Genomic DNA, 18,972 nt, shown 5'->3' with positions numbered 1-18,972 from the left:
CATATGTATATGAAACAGGTCTAAATGCTATGGAGCTATGTAGAGGCCACTACGAAAGTAAGGGCACTCTAAAAGCAGTATTCTTTTTCTCAATGTTCTATTTGTAAAAGGCTTTAAGAAGAAAATTAGGATGAACTATTCTTTTTATGCTTCTCTGTTAGAAGTTACAATGTTTTTATGCCTTACTGTGGCATGAAACAAGATAGAAATCAAACTTCATGCTCTACCAATTAGAAAAGGGGATGGTCTTCAGAAACAGGAAGGAAGTTCTGATGTTACAATCCATTTTCTATATGGGTAAATGAATATTATGGAACTTTCAATTGCTTATGATGCACTAAGAAACTTCTAGTTAAATTTCTTCAAAGACAAGAGAGGTGCCTTGCATTTTCTAGATAATTTTTCTGGTTTCAGAACTGTAATCTGAGAAAGGCCAGAGCTGCTAAAGCTTGACCTTGACGTAGTCTGGTGTAGCAATGTTAACAATTTTAAGAACCACTATAAGAAGTGATTCTCAGTATTTATTAAAAGAACTGGTCAGCTCTTTTGTGGGGAGCAGGAATAATTGGATTGCCTTGTACAGTTTTGTCACAGTTGTCTTCATTTACAGTGCTGACAAAGTGAACCTAAAATTGAGAATTCAGTAACTGTCACCTCTCACCTTCTCGTGTTTGTCTACATGCATGAGGAAGTGAGACTTATATAATATTCTGCAGGGGATTTTCAGACTAATTTCTGAGATTTTGTAAATTATGCATTGAGAATTATTGCTTTATAGAATCAAGAAATCTTTGATCCCACCAATGGATAATACTTAAGAAGTTGTTAAGATCTTTATATATTTAAGATCTTTGAATACTTAATAAAATGATCTTGTTTAGCAAATTTTTGAAAGAAAGAAGTTGTTAGCAACTAGAAGGAAAAAATACCAGATTTGAAAGGTTTTTTTTTAATATGAAGGTCAACTGTAGAGAGTTTGATATGATAGTAGCTCTGATCTCATGATTAAATAAATTTTTAATCAAGAGCTTTCTGAAATTAAAAACAGAAATGAAATTTAATGAAAACTAATGTTTTAATTTTTATAATAGGATTTCCTATGTCATGTGGCTGACATTTGTATTGCTGAAGGAGCAAAATATGTGGCACAGGGCTTATTAAAATTAGTAAATTCCTGCTCTGGGGAGTTTTACCTGATGATGAAGATGCCCTTCACTTGAAAAAGGAAGGCTATAAACTTCATGGTACTCAAGATAAACATGATGATTTCAGTATGGTGAAATGTCTGAACATGTATAGGATTATTCCAATTCAAAATTTTTACCATGTTTGTGATTAAAAAATAAGCCTCTCTACTGTGGATACAATATTGCTGCTAGCAAGAATTTTATTGCTTCTTTCTAAGCCCGTGGGATACTTTTCTCTCTCACGGAAGATAATGGCAGAACTTCTATAAACGATGAACACCTGTGACCTTGTAGAACTGTGTTTATAGTACAGTAGAAAAATTTTGACAATGGATGTTTAGGATTTTAGCCAATCCACCCAGGGGGTGGCTGATCCTTTGTCCAATTAGACTATGAAGGAAAAAGTCTATAAAAGAGTGTAAAATAATTAAATAAATCAATCTTGCTGCACAATTCTTGCCTGTTGGATCTCTCCTCTCCTCCCTATGGCTGCGGGATACAGTAATACTCTACATTTAGTATAAATCATGGAAATTTGAAGGTTAGGTAAGTTCTTCCTTGGAAAGTTTTTACAAAGCTGGTACTGGATTAAGTTAGTCCATCTTTAGTATTCTGTAAGAATACTAAAGTATTTAGTATTCTGGGACCTGGATTTCTTGGAAAAAAAAATGAAACTTGATTTGAGTTTGTATTTGAGACACTTTTTGAACTACTAACATATAGATTGCATTTTAATCACTTGTAGGAATAGCTTTGGCCAGTCTCTTCTCTGACAAGTGTGGAAGATGGCTGGACTGGTGCTGCCCAGCCTAGTGGAACATTGCTTTGGTGCTCAAAATTTTACAGTAGTCTGGAATATTGTTGTTTACACCTACCAATTTATGCCAGCATGAGGAAGGGGTAGAGTGCATGGTATTGAATAAAATGTCGAGAAAGGAAGAGGGTAGAAGGAAAGCAAGAATAAATCTCTGCTTTAAGAGTATTTTCCCCTGATACATGGATTGGTTTTTTATCATAGTAAAAGGAGGATAATGGAATAGTTCTGAAGGTATTTCAGAATGTTTTTAGTCTGTTCTACACTTTAGGTATTAAAAAAAAAAAGGGAAGAGAAAAGGTTTTTAAGGGACAGTACTCCCCTCATCCAGATAAATATGGAAGCTTTTTATGTATGGCATGTAATTTTCAGCACTCATGGCCTATTAAATAATCCAGGTGCAAAGTCAGTCACGTAGGGAGCATCGGAAACCCTTAAGCAGCACTCAAGAGGAGTAAATGCTGACATTTAAGGTGACAGAGCCCATCAAAGATAATATGCAAACACAGGTGTGCAGTTGAGATTTACATCAATTTAGGATATTAAAGTATTAAAATCTTACTATAAATGAGTAATTACATCAATGATGCCTGACAGTTTCTGGCAGTAAAAGGTGCTAACAGATTTAAAGATATTTAAAGGGAAATTTGTGAATATTTTAAATATTAAAGTCATTGAAGAAAATATTTTAATCTCAAAGTAAGTTGTTCAGTATATGAAGGAATTATATAAAATAAATGGTTTTACCGGTAAGTGATACTTGGGCTTCAACTACAAAGTTGCTCTTGACATGGTCAGAAATAGCTCCTTTGAAGCCCTTAATCTGAGTTTCAGCCTTTTGTCTGCTTTGCCTTGCATAATTTTAACTCTCCAAGACCTGCCACTTGTTCTTAGACATCAAATGGAAGATCTGTCCTTTCAGCATCTGCAGCTGTAGGTCTGTGATACGTCTTGTTTTGATTTGGAAGATATAATGAGCTTATGGGTCCTTTCCACTTGGTTCTTCTGAAAACTTGCCACAAAACCTGTTCACCTTAACCAGTCACACTTTGTCTCTCCCTGGGGTTGGTCCTAGGGTCTCTTCTGCTCAGGTGGACAAAAATGTTCTGTGGTTGTGTTCAAAGTGCTGTGTGTGGTAGTTTTTTTTTTTGTGGTTTTTTTTTTTGGTTTTGTTTTTGGTTTTGGTTTTTTTTTCCTTGAACACTTTCAACAGCATTTTGAAAATGACAGTCATTTCACTTGCCTTGTCTGTGAAAATGTCACAGCTCTGCTTGCAACGTTCCCTGCAACTCTATATTCAAGTCTCACAGCGGTGGTCATCATTCTGCTGCTTTACTTTCCTTTTAATCTTTTTAAACTAATGTCAAACCTAACATATTTCTTCTTGTTCTATCCACTAGTTGAGAAAGATAGGGCTTTTTTCCTGTTTTTTTGTTTGTTTTTCCCTTCTCTTTGTATTTGCCTTCTATCTGTCATCATGCTTTCTTGTTTCTTCTTTTAGCCTTTCTATGTGTGGTGTTTTGTCATTTCTGTGAGTGCCCTTTGCCATTTTTACAGCCTTCAATTTTAGATCAGATTTTCTTCCCTGATCCCATTCTCTAGAGCTCTTACAGTGCCCTCAGCTTCATGGTATTTCAATATGTGATCTGCTCCTCTTTTAATGTACAGGTTAGGAACTGAAGTATTAAATTTTAGTTTGATTGTAGAATTTGGCTTAAGTCATCCTTCTGTTTTGAGTTCAATTCTTCCATGCATGACTTTTCCAATGGGTTTTGAACCCCGGTTATAGAAGATTCAGTGGAACTGTTTGGAACTGTTTGGTCATTTGCATGTGAAAGTGTCTTTTGGTGACTTCAAGGGCATTTGACAGAATATGACACCTGCTTTTTTCTGTGCCCCTGAGGTCTGCTGCACTGTGATAAAGGCAGTGAAATCAGCTTAACACAGTTGGGTTTTTTTGACAGTCACAGGTGGATTGCTGCTTGTCTTGTGTTTTTTCCTAAGTACTACTGGATGCTTTGATTTGTTGCTGTACCTTTCCAGCAATCAAACTTACATACTGGAATATGGAGTGGAGTAGAATGCAAAATTTTATCCTAAATTTATTTTTTGGTGATATTGTGGTCATCATTTTGGCTGTTCTGGTTTCTTTATGACTGTTTGTACCTCTTTGTTGCTTCCAGAAGAAATGAAAATTAATAGTTATTATCATGTCTTAATCTGTGGTGTAAGGGTGTTGTATAATTGGATTTATATTTCCTGCAATGCTTCTGTTCACTATTATCTTTCTGCATTGTGCAAAAGAAATAAACTTCTAAGCATGGTGTATTTAATCTTGAATACATCTGTGTTGCTGTTTCCACTCCACAGAGCAGAAAAAAAAGTCATGTTTAAATTGAACTTTCTTACCTCTGAATAGCCTCTTGAAATTTAAAAAATATTATGACCTTTTAAATAACTTCTAGTTTAGATGAGTTATTTTTTGGGTAACAGCCAGTTATTGCAGAATCAGATGTCCTAATTTGTAGGTGCTGTTATAAAGCACATTATTTTAATAAATGCTTTGGATCACAGTAATAGGGAAGGAATGGCAGATGGGAATAGTCAGCTGGGGGAGCTAAAGGTCTTTAGTGCATCTGCAGACATTCGAGCGAAAGGAATAAGAAGTGCAAAATAAAATGGAAAGAGCAAAATGCATTAGCGATGGAATTTTTTTCCACAGTAGCTCTTTGATGATGCAGTTGAAGTGCTTTTTTTAGCTGCTTTAAGCACTAGAAATTAAACTTCTTTAATTTCCATTTTTATGATCAGAGTAGTCTTATGAGAGACTTTCTGATATCACTATTATGCTTTCTTCAAAAACATTTATCTTGGTAGTGGGGCAGTTGTAGAAATATTTGTAGTTCAGCTTCTTGAAAAATGCTTTATGACTGCCTTTATTTGGTACAGAAGATCCTAAAGTCAGATGTGGATTAATGAGAATGGGGACTAGTTTTTGTCCCTATTAAGGACAGATATGTTTGAAAGAATACTCAATATCATGTCTAGCCACTGAAGGGCTGTGACTATAATTATCTACTTTGGAACCAGATGTTTAAACCAGAATATTCTTCTGATACAGTTTATGGCTTTTCATTTCAGGGGCATCAAACAGTATTTCTTCCTTTCCCAAACAGGATGGGGAAAATGCTTAAAAGTAGAAACTGTCTGGAGTCTGTATTACTGTGTGGAAACTTACGCCAAGCTAAGACAATAACTATGCAAGTAGGCTATGGTTTGCATTTGCTAAGGAAATGGTTCTGAATTGTATCTTACTTTTCTGCTACTTAGATCTTGTTTTTGTCCCTTTGCTTGAAAACTGGTGATGCTTGTCTTACAGGTGACAGCAAAGGTCATAAGTGATGCATGCCTAAGTGGGAAACGGGCCTTACTGCCAAAATAAGCTAAAAATGTGTATCCTGTCATTTAACTCCATGCTTCAAGTTGTAACAGAAACAAAATTGTATGTGGAAAGGTTTAGGAGTAGGGTGGTTTTTTAAGTGCTAGATTTTGTTAAGACACTGAAACGTGTACTATTAGTGCTTTAAAAAATGTAGTGAGTTACTCTCATCCAAAAGTAATTGGGTTGATTGCCAAGCAGCCTGGGTATTGTAGTGAGCTAACATTTTGAGGGACAGGTAGATGGGATGAGGTTTGATTAAAACATTTAAGCTTAAAATCAGTGGTAATATTCTCTCACACTTTTAAAATTTTTTTTAAAAAAAATTTCTTTTTTTTATGCACTGACAGGATGTATGGGTCTCTTTGTTTACTCTTCTCTAATGGATCCTTGAACTGTAAGCATGACTCTTAGTTATGGAGAAAACTGATGCATTTTGCTGCAGTAATTCTAGTTGCATGTATTTGTTTGCACATATGGTATCGGTGATATTCTATAAAACTGCAGAATTGAGTAATAGATGTGATTAAAGAATATATAGCTACTGGGGATGTCCTCTTTCACCTTCATAAACATAATGAACAACAGTTTGTAAATGATGCAAAATGCTAATTAAAAGTTTTAATTTGGCAATCATCTCAGTTTGATTAGAAACAGATGCTGATTATCTGCAGAAATCTAAATAGACCCTTAGAAGGTCTTTTTTATTGCTTAAAATTGACTTGTGGAACGAAGTCTAACTGCACCACAAAATGTACAGTTACTTATGCCCCTTTAGTGGACTGGGGCACTATGATTCTTACTAAATGGCTTTGTGTGTTTCATCATTTGAGTTAAATAGGAACTTTACAGTCCACTGTAAGGCTGAATCCTTCTGTACTAGGTACTATGTATGTTCTTTCTGTTTTGAAGTACATTCTCTAACTGCTTTGAAAAAAGTTATGTGCTTTGAAATAAAATTGAAAAAAAGGCTGCAGTAAAGATATGATGAATAAAAATATTCTTCCTCTTAATCTAGCTGACAGCTACTAGACAACATTTGCTATACAGTCTGAATCCTGAGGCAGATGTTCTGCTGTAACTCTGGATTTCTAAAGTAAAACTAAAGTGGCAGCTGTGCCAAAATTGTAGTGGAAAATAGGCTCTTCAGCTTAAGGTAGAAGTGGGAAGGGGACCCACGCTGCTTGTGTGATAATGTGCTATAGCACTCAGTAGCTGACCAGGTCATACTTGACTGCCATTTGTGTAAAGGCTTGGAAAGGGTGAAAAGCATAGAAAATCCTAACTTCATCCTAATAGATTTTCGGTTCTTAGCAGTTGGTAATTTTGGATTCTTGGAAGAAACTTAGTATAGACAACCATCAAGTGTCTCCTCTTTTTTCTATATATTCTAGATATACTTTTGGGGAACGAGAAGAGAGAAAATTGGGAAATCAGTAGTGTATTTTTAAAAATGATACCCATATGTTGTCCAAGAAGAAAATATGTTCTTTGAATAATCAAGGTGTTAAGTTCTTTTGTAGTGGTTGAAGTTAATAATGTTCGTAAAATGAATTTATTTTTTACATAGCAGTGAATGCAGTAGCTTTGGAGATGTTTGTATTGATCCTTAATACAGCAGCATAAAAGCTGATAGGATGGTTTCTGCAGGATGTAATTACTCTGCAAGTAGAATTTACTAGCTGCCATTTTGGACATAAACTTCAGAAAATGGTCTGCCGACTTTGGAACACTCTTCCCTGCTAATCTTGGGATTCAGTCTAGAGAAACATTTGCTAACAAGTTTCTTTTTAGTTCTACTTCTATACTTCTAGGTAATTCTGTAGTAATTGTTTTGTTCAGCTTTCCTTTTAATGGATATAGGGAAATTCTTGTCAGGAATGTAGGAGACTGAACCTGTCATTGAGTTTCTCTGTGATTATGGTAACCCTGAGTTAGCCAAATAGTGTGGAAGAAAACATAAAATGTTCTTTCTGTGCCCACTCTTGACTTAAGAAAAAGCCCAAACAATATTTCAATTCAGGGATAAGAATAGATAATAATTCCAAGTGCTGCCCTTTATATTTTTAGGTATGCCAGCAAGCTGAACTTGAGCTAAAATATAAACTTGTAGTACTATGGAAGATAAAATCTTGTTCTTAATTAATTTGTGCTTGGCCACAGTGAAATTGATAATCATCAGGTTTGTGAATGACAGATTTACAAGCCTCTGGAGTGTTTTCTTTAAGGCTCTTCATCCTTTTAATTGGTAGGAGAGCTGGGAATGGTGTCCTTTACTAATCAAGCTAGTATTCATTAACTGGCTGATTACGCTTCAAATTTATATTCTCAAATTTAATGGTATCTAGGTTAATACTTTGGTATTCTAGTGCTAGCTTAGTTTGTAGTGTGATGTGTGACAATGGAGAAGATTGATTAGGAAATGATTGTTTATTCTGCTTCATGCCTAAAGTTGCAATTTAGCAAAGTATTGATTGACACTGCCTGGTTTTGGGAAGGGTGTTGTGCCACTTGAGTACATGGTGCTCTGTGACTTACAGCAAATTTTAGGAAGTTCACTTTCTAAGGACACCAGTGGCATGTGCACATAAATACCTGAAGCTGAGTCTTGGAAAAGGAAAGGACTTGTGCATGGAGTTCTTCTTGCTCCTTACTGGGAGACTTAGAAATAGTGAAACTAGGTGGTTGCACATGTATAGCAGTATAATGTATGCATGCATCTTTATCTCTTCATTAAAACAGAGTAGGGATATCAAATTTATTTTGAAGTTTTTGGACTACCTCACTGACTGTGTTTGTTTAACCAAGCCCTGCATATTAAATTATTCATATTTTAATCTAAATTTATGTGTCTTTGTGTTTCCAGGACAGTTCTGTGATTAAAAATCAATGAATAAACTGCACATAGGAAGCAAGAAAACCAGAAATAATGCAACTTGTCCTGAGTACTTGCTTTTTTCCCTTCCTCTTTTTTTCTATCTTTATTTTTCCTAAGTCTCAGAAACTTACAATGAACAGCTGAATTGTTTCAAGCTGTGCTACCTGACCCACTGTCACTGAAAAGGGAAGATCCTTTTCCTGGTGTTCTTTGCTTGTGCAAAGCAAAGTCTGACATGGTGATAAGCAGCTTACTAAACTGGCTACAAACGAGCAAGACAAAACTAGTGAGTTGTTTTCTGTGAGGTGAGTTTAATCAGTTCTGTGTGGGAGGTCAGATGATCACCACGTGAGACCCTCAGAAGAACTGTATGTTTTGTTTTGGTTTTTTAAAAATATTTTGGGCAACACAGTATTTTATCTGGTGAAGATCACTGAGTTCTGTCAGAAGTTAAGCAGCGTGTTTATCTTTCCAGTCTTGATTAGAATCCTAAAAGCTGTATTTAAGTGTATCTAATTTTTTAATGATTACTGGAATGCATTTTTGCAGGTGCTATTTTAAGATGAAATTGTTAAATATACAAACTGTAGTATTCTTATTTAAATAATTAAAAAACCCAAAAACAACAGTAAAAATAAGCTTTTCTAGCTTCTGTGAACCAAGAAAAATTGGGATACATCTTTCATGATGCTCTGAATGCAGAGGTTCAGGCATGGCCTAACTGAAAGCTGGAGTCTGACTTTAGACTATGAGGAGCATATTTCTTTGCATTGCATCTTCAGTCAATTTTATGTGAAAATGGTGAAATCAGTAATGCCGATGGAAGGTTATTTTTCATGTTTCAGTCTTTAGGGAAGCCAATTTTATTTTTGAATGCATTCTTGAGTAATTTCCCAGCTCTAGTTGGGGGCTAGGATTATTCTTGTTTCTTCTTCCTCTTTCTCTCTATTAGCTGAGAACATGAAGGCAATGTGAATTTAGTGTAAAGGCAAGGAGCAAAGTGTTTCTAGGGCTGCTGAATGTTTGCCTAACCTATAAGAGACTTGAGGCTCTAAGAAGTAAATTATTTTACAGCTTTATGTATTTTATTTATTTATATAATAAATAGTGGTTTGATTAATATTTGTTTATTTAAAAAATATATTATATATAATGCTATTGTGTATTTCCTCTCTCTTCGAAGCTACATTCTTCTGCCTTGCTGGCATCTTTATTATTTTTTAAGGCTGGTTTTCCTGAGAGAGTACTACAGATTACATCAAGATGCAGACGGGGTAACCATAAGCCTTCTCAACATTGCTGCCTTGGCCATTTTGTATGCATATATCAAATCACTGTTTTTCACTAAGCTACTCCTTCAACTTTGAAATTAAAGGGTCCTTCCTATGACTTCCAATGACTACGACTTGTTTTGTTTTCTTGGGTTTTTCAACTGGGAAGGCAAAAATCTTGTTTAAATGTCCATTTAACTGCATATCGGCATTGGTCAACAAATTAGATATTCTGTCCCATTCAGAGAAGAAACCTGCTTAAGCACATCCCTTCCCATGGAGAGAAAAGTCACTGGGTGACTTTATCTTGCATTTGGAGTCTGCTCATCTATTGCATTTGATGGCCTGGGACTGGTTCCTGATTAGTCTCTAAAAGCTACCTTGACTGCAATCTTATATCAGCTCACTGTAGGTATTGGAGCACACATCCAGTTTATGGAGAGCAGTGTCACACGTGTTATGCTTTGGTGACATTGCTGTCCATCTACATTTTTGAGAAGGTATTCTGCGTTCCTTAACACTTTAATTCCTTTCAGTCAGGGACTACTCCCATTACACTTCATCAAGAACGTGTTATGCAAATGCGTGCAGTTTTAGGTGCAGTAGTATAAGAAAGATAAAAAGTTACTAGAGAGTGTTCAAAGGAGGGCTAGTGAGGGTGGTGAAAGGTCTGGAGGGGAAGCCGTATGAGGAGTGGCTGAGGTCACTTGGTCTGTTCAGCCTGGAGAAGAGGAGGGGAGACCTCATTGCAGTTACACCTTCCTCATGAGGGGAAGCACAGGGGCAGACACTGATCTCCTCTCTGTGGTGACCAGTGACAAGACCTGAGGGAATGGCCTGAATCTGTGTTGGGGGCGTTTAGGTTGGATACCAGGAAAAGGTTTTTCACCCAGAGGATGGTTGGGCACTGGAACAGGCTCCCCAGGGCAGTGGTCACAGCACCAAGCCTGACAGAGCTCAAGAAGCGTTTGGACAATGCTCTCAGGCATGTGGCGTCTCTTGGGGCTGTCCTGTGCAGGGCCAGGAGTTGGACTCCGTGATCCTGATGGGTCCCTTCCAACGCAGCATATTCTGTGATTCTGTGATGTGAATTTATGTGTATGCACTATTTAAGATTTTTAATAGGAAATGTAACATTGTGTTTTTAAAATACTTCGAGTTGTTAAATTAGAGCATTGCTGCTTACTTGTTTCAAGAGCTGCAAAAGCACTAACACTTAGAGGACAATAAATATACCATTGTTCTCACTGCTTAGAAAAGTGAAGTTAAATTCCTGAATATAAGGTTGGATATAGTTTTGTTAAATCTGTATTAAATGTATTTAAAAATAAGCTGAAACTGTTTTTTTTTTTTTGTTAAAAATCTGACAAAGTTGTTTAAGTCCTTACTAACTGCCATTTAGTCATCTTGCTTTGTTTTAATGCGTATCTAGAGACAAGCAAGGATTGTCACAAGTTTTATTTTAGAGAGGTTGACTTCTAAAAAGTGTGTTTTACAGTTCTTGTTAATGCTTAAAATTATTGTAGTTTAAAATCTGCTCTTCTACTTCAGAGGGAAGGTCGCTTAACACTGTTGACCTCTAGTGTTTTGCTGGTTTCTGCGTGATTAATTATTAGTGATTGCTTGCTGAATATGTACTTCTTTTTCTGTTTTCAACTAAACCGATGATATTACAGGTTAAGTAATATTTTAACTCATGGTAATAAAATAAAAAAGCCTTATCCTAAAGTATTTAAACAGTTTTAAAACAAATTCTTAATTTTAGATTGGTGAAGACCTGAAAAATGAATTGGCTGATGAGCTGTGTGCATCAACCCCTGGCTTTAATATGTCTAAAGTAAAAGAACAAATGTTCTATAAGGTAAGTAAAAATTGCTGAGTCCCACAGATCTGCATTCATTCTCTCTCAGTTACATGCAGAGTTACTAATTTTAATTTTACCTAATACTAACAGTTAATCCAAGTATCTAAAAGACTAATGAGAGTTCCTCTACTTCATGTGAGTATAAAGGTGGAGGCAGGGACTGGGAAAATGAAGGAAGCTTCAAACTCCTAATAATGTCTTTTGTCCTCTTCTGCCATCCCTGACTTTTGCCACAAAAATGATCTTAAGTTTTAATATTTCCCACACAAATGACTTAATTTACCTGGCTGTCAGATTGTTCAGGATGGAGATATTCTCAAACATCTATTGCTGAAATTAGGTTTGGTCTGATTGTATTAGTCTAAAATTTATTTTGCAAGAGAGCAAGGGGAGAGAAGAAAATTTCTCATGTGGCCCACTATTTCTTTGGAGTAAATTTGGACAGGTTCCAGATCTGTTTACAAAACCTTTTGTATGTTGCTTACATGAATCAAGTATTTCAAGATGTCTGAAACAGAAGGCCAACAGAAACCCATTTTCAAATATTGAATCAGTAAGTGATGCAAAATCATACAATTGGGTCAGTAATCTGACACAAACTTTAAAGTAGCTTTTTGTGCCTAGTTGCATGACTTTTTGTAAGCAAGCAGTATTTTCCCACCAAAATAATGATCAGCTATTCCTAAGTCAACATTTAATTTCACAGTCTTTGAGTTTTGTCTGGAGACAGTGTTAAAAGGCAGAGAATGACTTAAAGCTTTACTGGCCCGTCTTAAATCTTAGGGCTGTAAACATTGTTACTGCATTATTTTGCTATTCCACAATGTGGGTTTTTCTTCTTTCTCAGGTTGGACTTGCAGATGCTGTGGATTTATTTAGAGCCAGAAGAGTATTTATTAAAGATGGCTTTGCCTATGTGCCATTAAAGGAGATTGATGTGATTGTTTTGAATAATTATAGAACAAAATTGTCTAAAGCACTGGCGGTAAGTCAGATAAAGTCTGATTTTTACAACTCTTGTTGTACTGTTTGGTGATGCTCTTGGACAATTAGCCTTTTTGGTTTTTAAATTGATATGCTTCCATCTGGAGAATACCAGAAACCTTACTACAAGTACTGGCAGCACTAAAAAAGTTCATTGTGAGCTGAATGTACATTAATTTTAAGTGGTGTGCATTCTAAAGAAATTTGTGCTAGAGGATTTTAAAATTTGTTTCTCACAGAGATAGTAACAACTCTTTCAATGAACATGTTACCCCTATGCACACAACTGTTTTTTCTACTCGTATCTATCTTTTCTCCCACAGCATTTTGCAACAGTTTTTTGTTGGAACGGGTAAAATAGTTGTGGGTTTTTTTCTCTTTTTTCTGTTAGTAAGAACTGAGATTAGCTCATTTGGTTAGGGCATGGTGCTAGTAATGTCAAGGTCATGAGTTCAATCTCTGTACAGGTCACCCGCTTAAGAGTTGGACTTGATGGTCCTTTTGGATCCCTTTTAACTCAGAATATCCTGTGAACTGAAATGAGGATAAGCCAGAAGATGTCACACAAAGCTAAAGTTTTTGTTGTATGAGTATGTGGGGTATCACATCTAGTTAGGACCTCGATGGCAAACACTGTATGTGAATGGCCTTTTGTTAGTAATTCAGTGACCAACTCAGGAATTGCATTTTTACAGTATGAGACTCTTCACAGGGCTTAAAGGTGGGTGATCATGCCTAATGCATGAAATTTTAGTCCTAGAAAATGCAGCATTGAATCACATGAAGGCAGTTTGCATTGCTTTTTAAAAATATTTTCAAAGCCTTGTATTGTTATGTTACATTGATACCAAGGTAACCACAAACATTTAGTAAACCAACAATGGGAAGTAAAAATGCTTTCCTTTAACAAATTAGAAAATGAGCATACTGGAATCTTACCAATTTTGAATATAACTGGAATCTGTGGAATTGTTTAATGTACAGTGGAAATTGTGATAGTCTAATGTGAACATTTCCATTAGAAGTCTTTAATACAACTGCAGCTAGAGATATCTGTATTTGAGTTGATGCATAATGTTCTTGCTGAAAGCTGATAACACTTGTGTAGGATTTAAAAAAAAAAGAATGTATTCTGCAGAAATGTGGCTAAATATGCAGATTATCTGCATCTATTCAAAATACTTTTGAGAAGCTTTGTGGACTTCTGGAATTTGTGTCTTTTGTGAATAGCTGAGAAGTCTGAAAAACAGTAAGAACTGCAATGAGTAGTCGCTGACTCCTTAGTTCGAACAGAAATCTGAGAACACACACACTATCTTACATATTATTCATTTCACCTGGATTACTTTCTTAAAGCCAATAGCTGCTTTATAGGAAAGAAGTGCTTCTTTATGTTGAACTTTGTAGTCATGGCTTAGAAATTTGAACACTCACGACCTAGGAAAACTATCTTCTACAGAACTGCTGTATGTTATTGCAGTGCTTCAGGTTTGCATTAGTCTTTTAGTATATAAGCTTTGTTTATTAAAGTTCACCATGTTTTCTAGGTAAGGAATAAAAGATTAGTGATTTCTCTCCTATTCCAAAGCTCCTAATTGAACTTGGGAACTTCGCGGGGGGGGGGGGGTGTTGATTGCTAATTTAGTTTGACAAACTGTATTTAGTAAACTGTTTCAGCTAATTTTAGCCAGCCAGCACAGTGCACTGCTGAGAGATGCGAGGAATATTATTAATTTGAGTCTTTGGAAATAAAGGCCAAAGTTCCAGCATGTTTTACAGAGGTCAGTCTAATGTTAACTCTGTTACACCAGAGGCTTAACTGAAGTGTGGTACTTGGTAGCTGGCTACTTAGTGTAGTTTTCACTGAAACAAAACCATAAACATCAATTACATTTCAGTGAAACTGTAAGACTACAGTTCTAAAGAAAGGATTGTGTATATATAAATCCAGAGGATAATCTTAACAATTTCCTCAGCCATATCTGGACTGAAGAGGCAGAAGTCAGGACACAGTAGCACAATTCCAGTATTGTTTGTGAAAAGTAGTTGTAGAAATACTATTTGATCTGGGCCCAAGCTCTGCAAGTACAGCTGGTTTAGCTGTGCTTGTGTAGGACATGGATGCTGTTTTGCATCTGCTGCAAAGGACAACTCAGGCAACAGAAATGTGTTTCATTTTAGGCACTCTGGCAATATAGAGGTCTTCATGACTTTGAACAGAAGTTGTGCATCATGGCCAGACTTAATTAAGAAGTAATAAAGCCTTGAACATCATCACATGTTTTGTTATTTAATTTGTCTCTTAATGAATTACCACTTTGGTAAGCGTTACTTGTGTGTTCTTTTGGGAGTATGTTCTGGTGGTTTTGCAGCATCTGGCTATTTACACTCTTCTCAGCACTTTCTAGTGAACAGTCCTTGTATTAGAATTTGAGAATTAAAGACTGTAATGGTGCAATAATCTGAATGCTATTTCTAAAGAAGGGGTTTGTAAAATAAGGTTAAAAAATTGTATCTCCTGTTGGATATTTTCACTTCACTGGGTTAAAAATTGTCTGGATGGCCAGGCCCCAACTGTGGTGGTGAATGGGGTCATATCCAGTTGGTGTCTGGTCACTAGTGGTGCTCCCCAGGGCTCAGTATTGGGCCCAGTCCTGTTTAACATTGTTATTGGTGATCTAGATGAGGGAATTGAGTGTATTCTTAGTGAATTCATGAATGGCACCAAGTTGGATTGGAGTGTGATCTGCTGGAGTGTAGGAAGGCTCTGCAGAGGAATCTGGACAGGCTGGGTTGATGGGCAGAGATGAGTGGTCTGAGGTTTAACAAAGCCAACTGGCACATCCTATACCTGGGTCACAACAACCCCAGGCAGTGCCACAGTCGGGGGGCAGAGTGGCTGGAAAGCTGCCCTATGGAAAAGGACCTGGGGGTGCTGTTTGACAGCCAGCTGAACATGATCCAGCGTGTGTCCAGGTGGCCAAAAAGGTCAATGACATCCTGGCCTGGATCAGCAGTAGTGTGGCCAGCAGGACCAGGGCAGTGATTATCCTGTACTCAGCACTGGTGAGGCCACACCTCAAGTCCTGTGTCCAGTTCTGGGCCCCTCAATTCAAGAAGGACATTGAGGGGCTGGAGGGTGTCCAGAGAAGGGCAACAGAGCTGGTGAAGGGTCTGGAGCACAAGTCCTGTGAGGAATGGCTGAGGGAGCTGGGGTTGTTTAACTTGAAGAAAGGGAAGCTCAGGGGAAACCTTTATCGTTCTCTACAGCTTCCTGAAAGGAGGTTGTAGCAAGGTGGGGGTCGGTCTCTGCTTCCAGGCAGTTAGTGACAGGATGAGAAGACATAGCCTCAAGCTGGACCAGGGGAGGTTCAGGCTGGACAGCAGGAGGAGTTTCTTCACAGAAGGTGTGATTAGATATTGGAATGGGCTACCCAGGGAGGTTGTGGAGTCACTGTCCCTGGAGGTGTTTAAGGAAAGACTTGAATGTGGCACTCGGTGCCATGGTCTGTTTGACGGGATGGTGTTTGGTCATAGGGTGGACTTAATGATCTCACAGGTGTTTTGTAACCTAATTGATTCTGTGATTCTGTGACTTTGGGCAATACTTCTGGTTTTGACAGTCTGCTGTATACTTCTATGAGAAAATACCCTGATTATAGATATTGGAAAGATGGTTTTTCAAGCATGTAGTTTCTTTCAGCTCTTGTTAGAGGTGCAGTTCTTCAATGTTAAAGCAGCATCGTTTTCCAGTATGGATTGTTTGTGCAGTATTATTGATTATTTGTACTTGATCCATGTTTTTCTTCGTGGAGCTTATTTGGTACTACAAGTAGTCACATGCACAGGTTTTTGGAAGAAATTATGCTTATGCAGGAGTGATACTATGATGAAGGTCTGCCCCGTGTTTTCCGAGGTGCTCTGAAATTGTACACCTTATGGGAATGTGCTTGTACTAAAGATGCTCTTCCTGGATCTCCAAAACATTCAATAATTTGGGTGGTTGCCTAGCCTTGTTACATTGCTCGCTACATTGCAGATGTATGTCACCATCCTGCATGTTAGAGTGATTCTAGTTGGGCTTGTAAGGGAGGAATAGAATGAGAGTGAATTGATGTATTGACACCGAGCTTTGGGAGAACAGTAAATAATTCATAGCACTGACTTTTAAAAAAAGTTTTATGTTGACACTGGCAGAAATTCAGTTCGGTCAGTTATGCTTTAATCACTTACTAGTCAAGCCCATGAAGCACTCACATGTTCTCTTTCATCATTTAAAAACAAGCTTGACATCCCAACTGTGGCTATTTCTTGAGGCTTTATAAAAAGGGGAGTTGATATTAGTCAGGCCCTCTTGGCAGTTCCAAGTACAACTGAAGACGTTAATTTTATGTGCAAAATCAATACTGCAAAGGCCTTCTTTATATATTCTCTGACCCATTTGATAGTAAATAATTTCCTTGTGCCATTAATGATGATTAAACTTTAGAAAGCTTAAACATTTTCTGTGACATGTGAGCTGTAGTGTTAGCTCTACAACTGTTTTATAACTTAACACAATTTAAATTCATAGAAGTTTGCTTAATGTTTTATACATGAGGGTTTCACTGTTTACGCTAACATACAAAATTATGGATATCATGTTTGAGAAAAGGAAAGTAGTTTTAAATTTTGATTTTTAAAAAAAAAAATCAGAAGATTAAGCTTAATGTCATGGCTCAGACCCACAGACCCATATCAGAGCTGTATTGGACTCAGTACTGCACAAAACAGGATTGCTCCAGAGAAATCTACAGTAGGACAAAAGGGGGAGAAGATGGAAGAAGCAGCTGACACATAGATACAGGACAGAAGGAGGCACCAACACTGAAGCAGGTGGAGAGCTCCTGAAGGAACTGCAGCCTGTGGAAAACCAATGCTTAAGCATTTTTTTTTCCTGAAGGACTGCATCCCATGGGAGAAAACCCATTCCAGAGCAGGGGGAACTGTGAGCAGGCAGGAGCTGTGGCGAGGAGCTGTTCTGGACCGATCACAGCTGCCCCTGCTGTCCATGTCCTGCTGCTCAGGGTGGGAGGTGTGAGAATCTTGGGTGAAGGAGCATAGTGCAGCTGATGAGAGAGGGAAGCAAAGGTGTAGTCTTTTTTGTCTTTGCTCCTCACTACCTGAGTCTAACTGGCAGTAAATTATATGAATTTCCCCCACGTTGAATCTGTTTCGCTTGCAGTGGTAATTGTTTATCAATCTCCCTGTCTTTATCAGCATCTGGGTGGGAGTTTGGCCATTAGGTTGGGGTGAGTTATCTATGGCTGTTCTTCTCATATTTTGTCATGAGGCTTGTAGTTCTGCTGAGGTTGGATGCTGGAGGAAAGGAGGCTCAGCACTCTGGTTCCAGCTCACACAGTCATGTTAACTTCTGTGTTTCCTGGGCTCTTCCTCTGAAAGAGCTCCCCAATAAATTCAAGATGTGGGGATCTTAGATACTGAAAAACCTGACTCTGACTGGGATGCCTCCAGTAGTGTTTGAATCAAATAAGTTGAATCATTGTCATTTTACCTTAATGAACATTACATTCAGAAAATGCTTTGTCCTAAAGTTTTAGTGCTTTTTGAACAATACATGTTAAAGCCATAAGCTGATGCTTGAGAATGTGTAAATATTCCTGCTGTGTGAGTGCTTTTGTGGTGTGTTGAAGAGTTTACTTTACAAAGACTTGTAATCACCTAGGCTGGCATAACTGAGCCATAGATTTCTCATACTTGTATTTAAATCCTGCCCCTTTTTTTGCCTAGCAATTGAAGTAATAACTTGGCTGGTCTCCGAATTACTGCAAAAAAGTTGCTTTTTGTGAAAACACTTTGTCAGAAAATTATATAAGATCTTAACTGTTTGCAAATTAAAATATAACTCAGAAATAGCACTAATTGGTGCCATAAGAAATTGATTCTAATATTAATACATACAATCTTAAAAGAACCTTTTTCTTCCTAATTTAATACCTGCACTTTTTTACTTTGAAATATGATCTTGTGTAATCTGACAAAATGTCTACACATAAACCACTACAAGGACCCATTGCAAAAGGAAGACCTCACTGGTGTTTTCTAATTTTGTATATTTTTTCTTGATTATTTTCCTGATTTGGCATGTAATCTTCTAAATAATTAGAAATGGGGATCAAGTAAGTTGCATTACTAATATTTGTAATGATTTGTCTTTTAAAATGAAATATTAGTCAAATAAATATGCTATTTTGGTTGATTTATGCTGTATGTACAAAGAACCTTCTAATTCAGGAAAAGTATCGGTATACATAGCACCATCTGTGAAACATTTTCTTCCTAAAACACCTATGTTTTAAAGCAGTGGAGCAGAAGGCTTTATGTGGTGGCATTAATGTTGAGAAAGTATGATTGATGATGGTCTTGTCACTTGAAATTCATTTCAGGTGTTGTGTTCCCAGTGTTAACTTAAAGTAATTCACTGTAACGTAAATGGATGATTTTTGTAATATGCACATACAAGGTTAGTAAGGTA

At 37.0% G+C, this 18,972-nt stretch overlaps 1 protein-coding gene across 1 annotated transcript in view; it reads left to right on the top strand.

The window, feature by feature from the left end:
* PRIM2 (DNA primase subunit 2) overlaps window positions 1-18,972 on the top strand; it is a 102,559-nt gene that overhangs the window by 18,648 nt on the left and 64,939 nt on the right. Inside the window, exons 6-7 of the mRNA XM_039569462.1 lie at window positions 11,355-11,450; window positions 12,301-12,438. Coding sequence (XP_039425396.1) covers window positions 11,355-11,450; window positions 12,301-12,438 — 234 coding nt within the window. The remainder of the gene's footprint in view (window positions 1-11,354; window positions 11,451-12,300; window positions 12,439-18,972) is intronic.

This window comes from Corvus cornix, chromosome 3 (assembly GCF_000738735.6).
Source record: "Corvus cornix cornix isolate S_Up_H32 chromosome 3, ASM73873v5, whole genome shotgun sequence".
NCBI classification, from domain to species: domain Eukaryota; kingdom Metazoa; phylum Chordata; class Aves; order Passeriformes; family Corvidae; genus Corvus; species Corvus cornix.
The sequence above is the reverse complement of the archived record's forward strand: the minus strand, read 5'-3'. Positions and strand labels throughout refer to the sequence as shown.